The sequence below is a fragment of the Rutidosis leptorrhynchoides genome, chromosome 9 (genome assembly GCF_046630445.1).
Source record: "Rutidosis leptorrhynchoides isolate AG116_Rl617_1_P2 chromosome 9, CSIRO_AGI_Rlap_v1, whole genome shotgun sequence".
Classification (NCBI taxonomy): Eukaryota; Viridiplantae; Streptophyta; class Magnoliopsida; order Asterales; family Asteraceae; genus Rutidosis; species Rutidosis leptorrhynchoides.
This window is the reverse complement of record NC_092341.1, coordinates 253,347,883-253,355,452: the sequence shown is the minus strand read 5'-3', so window position 1 is coordinate 253,355,452 and position 7,570 is coordinate 253,347,883. Positions and strand designations below refer to the sequence as shown.

General features: G+C 35.4%; 1 protein-coding gene across 1 annotated transcript; it reads right to left on the bottom strand.

The window, feature by feature from the left end:
- Window positions 1–2,342: 2,342 nt before the first annotated feature.
- On the bottom strand, window positions 2,343–5,992 carry LOC139868511 (LRR receptor-like serine/threonine-protein kinase RPK2). Its single transcript, XM_071856850.1, has one exon. It carries the CDS (start codon window positions 5,808–5,810, stop codon window positions 2,499–2,501), a length of 3,312 nt encoding a protein of 1,103 aa, XP_071712951.1. The 5' UTR covers window positions 5,811–5,992; the 3' UTR covers window positions 2,343–2,498.
- Window positions 5,993–7,570: the final 1,578 nt, after the last annotated feature.

Sequence of the window (7,570 nt, the reverse complement as noted above, 5' to 3'; positions counted from 1 at the left end):
CGTATATGAATAGATTCATTTTTAAAATGTATTTTCATTGATACAAGTATCATCAAATATTATATAACACTAACAAAATTATTCGAAGTCAGAATTATAGAAGTAAGACCTTGAAAAGTTAAAGAGGACATTTATTATGGGACAGAGGGAGTAACAAACACACCTACGGAGCAGCGGTGGGGGTGAACATTTTTTCAGTTTTTGTAAAAATGCCCTCAAATGTACAAGGTAGTCTTGCGTCGGAGCAAGGTGGTCTTGCGACCTTGCGAATGGCCTAAACCGGCCATGATCGAAAATTTTCATATCGCGATATCTTTCGATCTGTAGCTCATATTTAGACACCGTGTTATTGGGAGTGCGTACTTTTTAAAGATCTATTTGTTTGTATTGAAACCGAGTCCCAATGTTTATTTAAAAAATGACACCATATTGTGATTTATGTACAAATTTATTATTTTCGAATCGTATAATGTAATTCAAATTGGTTGTGGGGGATTCGGATAATTTTAGTCAGTAGTAGTGGAGAATTAAACGAATCACAAATAAGAATTATCTATAGCAAATTATGAGTACTCAAAGTACATTTAAAAGTTAAAACTAACAAAAAAAAAAAAAAAAAAAATTAAAGTCTTTGGGGATATGACCTTTCAAAGTTTGTGAGGATCTGTTTGCAAGGTCGCAAGGTCGGTTGCAAGATCATTTGTAAGATTGCAAGAGCACCTTCCGATTTGCGAGGACGATTTTGCAGTAATGTTGTTAGGGTGTATTGTTGTAGTGCAAACAAAAGTAGTAGACGTTTTAGTTAATAGTCCCTTTTGAAAATGGGAAATTGTTCAAAATACACTTTTTTAAGGCTTCAAATAAAATACACTTTTTTTAAAAAAATTGTCTTTTTACACCATTCAGTAGACGAAATTTCTGTCTACCACCTTTATCTGTCGTCTACTACCATTTTTACAAAGTAGTAGACAGTAACAACAAGGTAGTAGACAGTGAGAACAAAGCAGTAGACAGCCAATTACAAGGTAGCTGACCGTCTACTGCCTTGTTGTTATTATCTACTACCTTGTTGTAGGTGTCGACACCAATAATACATATCAGTCGACACCTATAACAAGGTAGTAGACAGTAACAACAAGGCAGCAGACGGTCAGCTACCTTGTAATTGGCTGTCTACTGCTTTGTTCTCACTGTCTACTACCTTGTTGTTACTGTCTACTACTTTGTAAAAATGGTAGTAGACGACAGATAAAGGTGGTAGACAGAAATCCCGTCTACCGAATGGTGTAAAAAAGCAATTTTTTTTTAAAAAGTCTATTTTGTTTGAAGCCTAAAAAAAAAGTGTATTTTCATCAATTTTCCTTTGAAAATTCTCAAATTGGATTAATGAAGTGGGTTGTGGGCTCTAATTACTCTTGAAATTTGTTCGTTTATTATTACTGGATTTGTTCTAGAATGTCTTCTAAAAAACTGAATTAAAAATAGGTTCAATAAATATTTTTTTTAACAGCGAATTTGCATCAGCGAATCATTTAACGACCCTCATCATTTGCACCGACACACGCTAGAAGGAAACTCCTACCCGGGTTGTTTGGCAACTAATTGCGGGACCCGGGTTGCTTGGCAACTAATCACAAGAAATTGGAGAGAAAACCTTCTACACTGAGGCATGATACCATTGAAGTAAACGTTCGTTGGGTCAAAAAATATTACTTTTACATTTATATTTAAGTTAATTTGACAGAATTTATTTGAGTAAAAAACGATCAGAGAGTAAATCGGAGAGTTAATGATATGTAATTATCTTCTACAATTCGGCCACTTGAAAATCGAAGGCAGACTCTGAATGAAGATGTATTAGCCAGCGGGGCTGTTTACTTTTTTCTGTATTAAGTCATGTTTTCATTTGCCCGAGTGTGTGATTTTATGTCTCCTAGGACCAAATCAATTTTTAGATCAAGTGAAAAAGAAACAATAATTTTTACTTAGAGGATTAAAAGCTGTATAGAAATAGATCATTAAGTGCAAAATAACATACCTGGAAATATTAAAGGATAAAAAGATGAAAGAGTTTTGCTGTGGCGATTGGATAACTCATTCTGCTGGGCATGGAAGTATGGAACTGATCTGGAGTATGTTCCAATTTGGCATGTAAATTACTTGGTGCTCTCGGGTAGTAGTAAAATTTGGTGCTCAAGGAGCTACAAGGAAAAATTCTAGGCAATCTGATGTTAATCTGAACCCATTTTGACACCTCTATTGGGCTGGAATAGGAAGATTTCAGACGTCTTATTGTTACATCAATCAAAATAGATAACAACAGTAAAATGGTAGATCTCGGAAGAATCTCTACTTTTTTGCTATTATTGAACAAACAATAGAGACAATATGAGAATTGTTTATATGTATAAAAAAGCAGCTAAAACTATTCTACAATTTACAATGTTAAAAAACCTTCAAAAAACCTAATAAACAAAACAAACAATGTCTGTCTGTTCCTAACATGAAGGAGGTTGCAGTTGTTTTAATCTCCGTACAACCACTTTCATCGTTGGTCTTGTCGAAAGTGATTCCACCGTCGTTTGCACCGCCAACCGCAACACCTCAACCAAATCATCGTGTGGGCCCGCATCCCATAAACCCGCTGTAAAAAACTCTTTAGCCCGACCCTGCGTTAACAACATATACGCCCACTGTACAATATTAAACCCGTTCCCATAAGATGAAAATGAAGGGTCCAACGCTTTTTTATCCGATATCAACTCCAACAGCACCACCCCGTAACTATAAACATCCGCTTTATCCGAAACCCGACACGTCATCGCGTATTCCGGAGCCACGTACCCGAAAGTTCCCGCAACCCCGGTGGTTGCGTGTGTTTCCGATGTACCCAAAAGACGGGCCAACCCAAAATCGGACAAATAAGCGTTAAAATCTTCATCGAGCAATATGTTACTCGGTTTCACATCACGATGAAGAACACGAGGAACACATTGATCGTGAAGGTACGCAAGCGCACGCGCAATATCAAGCGCGATTTTGTGAAGAACACGCCAATCAACGGCCCGACTCGATCGTTCTTGGATGAATCTTTCCAAATTTCCACCAGGTAAATAATTGTAAATCAAGAACATTTCAGATTCACTAGCGTGATACCCGATTAGGGTTACTAGATTCGGGTGGCGAAGTCTACCCAAAGTTCTGATCTCTGCATCAAACTGTTGTACGCCCTGAAATCGTCCAACAGATAGACGTTTTATTGCTACTAAAAACCCGGGTGAGATTTCGGCTTTATACGTAGCTCCAAACCCGCCGTTTCCAATACAATTGCTAGCATTGAAACTACCTGTTGACCGAACCACGTTCTCAAAAGTCAACGGAACCCCAATATCTGTAAAAACTGTAACTTCCTTACGAACCGACCCACGGGCATAACCACCAGGTTTGGGTCGCCATCTGGTACAGAAGAACACAACTAAAAGAACTAGCATAACCGAAAATATAGCAGATGCAGATGTTATTGCAGCAATTGCAATCGAATTTAACCCGTTTCCTCCTTTGGGTGAGGGCCCCGGTGAGCCCGAGAGATTTGCAAAATCATTGCCAACTGGCGGATCGGGTGACGAATTGGGCGGAGATATCTTACATGACTGCAAATTAGGGTTCCCAACAAAACTGCTGCATTTCAATAATTTATCATTTGATGGTAACGGTCCCGACAAGTTGTTAAACGAGACATTGAATTTAACGATCGTCTTCATGTTCGCTAACCCGGAAGGAATCTGACCCGAAAGATTGTTGTTGTTGAGTAAAAGAACCGTTAAGTTCTTCGAATCTACAAGATCTCCCGGGATTTGACCGGTCAACAAGTTCGAGGAAAGTTCAAGAACTTCTAAAGATGCAACCTTTCCCAAACCGACAGGAATTTGACCCGTAAGATTATTACCCGATAACGAAAGGTTCTTTAGATCCTTGATCTTGTTAAAGCTAACAGGTATTTCACCTGTTAACTTATTCCAACTCAAATTGACTGAAACAAGAGAACCCAATTCGCCAATAGTAATAGGAATATTCCCCGATATCCGATTTCCAGACACATCCAAGAAAGTCAAAATTTGACATATTTGACCAAAATTCGACGGGATTACACCAGTAAATCCATTCAAGCTGATATTAACAACAATTGATTTCAATTTTGCACAATTTTCAAATATCGTACCAGGAAACTCACCGGTAAGCTCGTTTTGCCCAGCAAGAAAAGCATAAACAGTATTTTCCCCTGTTCTAGCAATCGGTAGTGACCCGACCCGGCCCGTGAAATTGTTGCCCCCAAAATTATGAGTTATTGCAAGATCTCCAGCATCATTTTCGATTGACAATGGATATTTCGCAGCTTGAGATGCAAAATATTGAAGATACACAGTTGATAGATTAACAGGTTCACACGTTGTTGAATTATTAGACGGAATAGGCCCAGAAAGACGGTTTCCACTAACATCGAAAACTGTCATACAGGGAACATTAAGTTTATCGCTGATTTCGCCAGTCAACCTGTTATAACTCAAATCAAGAAAATGCAATTTGTTGCAAAAGTTGAACCCTTTAGAGATTTCACCATCAAAAAGGTTCTGGGCCAAGTTTACCATTTCCAAGCTACCGCAATTTCCCCAATTGTCGGGAAAATTACCTTCTAAAGTCGCTCGTGGGGCCCATAATAACTGCAGTTTCGGAAGACTAGTGATTTCTGAAGGGACAATACCTTCGAAATAATTAAACTCGTCTTCGGGGGTTAATTGTACTAAACTGTCATCGGAGTTTGAAACTTCGGGAATCGGATTAAACAAATTTGAAAAAACGAGTGTCGTTAAATTCAAACAGGTACCGAGCTCACGTGGTATTGCACCACTGAGACTATTTCTTGATAGATCCAAAACTTGTAGCGTTGAAACCCTACCAAGTTCGATAGGTATTTCTTCTTGAAGCAAATTCGAATACAACAAAAGTGACTGTAATTTTGTACAATTCCCTAAACTAGGAGGAATCGCACCAACTAAAATATTACCCGATAGCTCCAAATGCTGAAGATTACCGCAATTATACCCAATTTCACTTGGTATATTCCCGCCAAACTGATTAAACGACAAATACAAGCCTCTCAGATCACTAAATCCATTAAGAAACGTTGGAATCGAACCATTTAAACGATTCCCTGCAAGATTCAAGATTTGTAAACTCTTGATATCTGATAACGAATCGGGTACCTCTCCAGATATCTGATTAAACCCTAAATTAAGAACACGTAAACTTCTTAATCCGCTGAAATGAGACTGTAAATTGCCACTAATCAAATTCCCTTCAAGATCAATCACTTCTAATTTCTGCATCCCCCAAATTTCAACAGGTATTTCACCACTTAAATCATTAAATGGAAGTGATAAAATTCTAAGTTCTGAAAGCTTCGATATCGATTTCGATAACTTACCAGTTAACTTAACACTAGATTCCAAACAATTTTTCCTAATTCCAAATCCATATAAAGGAAATTGATTATACTTTAAGCAAGTAAAGTCACCTGAATTACCTCCACCGGTGATGTTAACAGCAACAACCCGGGAATCTAACCCACATGTGACTCCGATCCATGTGCAGTGATCCGAACTACTCAAACTCCAGCCCGTTAATAACCCGGTAGGATCCGAAACGGAAGATTTGAACTCCAAAAGTGCCGATTTATCGGAATCATCGCCGGAAATGGTTAAAATGAAAGATATGATTAAAAATAAAATTAAGGGGTTTTGAGGACGACCCATTACTGGAACCCTAATTAGGGTTCGTAAAAATCGAAACTTGGTGCAAAAAGAGTGGTAATTTGCAGATCTGAAGTTGGGTTTAGTTTAAAACCCTAACCCTAGAAATTGAGTTTTGGGGAAAGAGAAGAACATGGAGAGAGATGGTTATTGAACAGTGAAGATGAGAGTTCATTGAGAAAACGCGTTTGTAAATTTGTTTTTTGTTTTTAGCATTTAATTCAACTTTTCCTTTTTCAGTTTTTAATGGTAAAGCTAGCTATTTCCCAAAAACTTAAAATTATTATTATCTATCTTCTATGATACGAGTATATATATATATATATATATATATATATATATATATATATATATATATATATACTGGTAAAATGACCGTAAAACTACGGATTTGTTTAAACGAAACAGTTTAATGAAATGTTTTAGGTATTAAGTGAACGTAAATGCTAAAGTCATTTAGTTTAATGACCCGTGAAACCACAGCATCCGACTAAAAAACTCTTCAGCTGAACATTTCATCAAACACCTAAAATGCATATTAAACAATCCACATCTAATCATAAGAGATAATATTGGTTGTCATTTTATTTTAAAAGTGTAAATTAAATATAAATTTAGAATTGATTTCCTTCTACCTAGTTTGTATACCTTCTCGTATTCAATCCAAAATAATTAATTAAAATAATTCAAAATTATTCAATTTTAATAATTAAAATAATTATTAACAAGATTTAATAATAATAATTAATTAATATGATTTAATTTTAATTTAAAATTATTTAGATTAATGACATCACCCACCATGCTTAGATTTTTTTCTTTTTTTTTTATTTTTTTTACAAAAGAATTAACCTAATAATGACATCATCATTGTAGGATTTTAATAGAAACTATAGATATTTTCTATGATACGAGTAATATATCTATCTACTATAATCTACTTAATGTACATATTTAACAATCTAAAGTAAATTAATAGATTATTAATGATTTTTTAATTCATAATAAATAAATTGCATATTTTTAAATCTAGTAATAGAAAAAATTTAAGTAATAAATTGAAAGTTAAAAAGTTTCTAATTTTATTTTAGAGTACTCAAAAACATATCTCTTATCATCTCACTTCTCACTATCTATCTCATCTCATCTCAGTATCTATTAAAAGAAACACATAAATAGTCATCAGAAAAATTTAAGAATCAATCCTAACTATCTATTCAAAAGCTATAACTAAATCATAACCATCCAAATCCAAATTATCATGTAATCTTAATGACCTCATAAAGATCAAAGTAGCAATAAAGAGTCTAAAATACCCTTACTAGTATTAAAATATACGTGACCAGTTAAACAAAAATGGGGCTCCTCATTCACCAGTTACAATCAAACTGCACTGAGTTTCTCCCCAAAACACAACTCTAATTTCTAATTCACATATATCTAAAGGTTTCGCCTATCAAATAAACAAATCGTCGAATGGAAGGAAATCATCATCGAATCAATTTCCGCGTCAAATATAATGGGATTGCAGTATATTCAAACCCTAAATTGATTTTGGTGACGAATTAGAACACCTTTGTATTTTCCTACATCGATGAACCATTTTGATCAATCCCTATATCGATCCCGGTATTCGAATATGAGCACCTACGTTATTCTCTACATCCAATTGTGGTTTTGTTCATTTCGTTCCTTTTTAGTTCGTGGATAATCGAACAATAAGGTGCGATAAGGGTGATAAGGGTGTTCATTATCTTATTGTG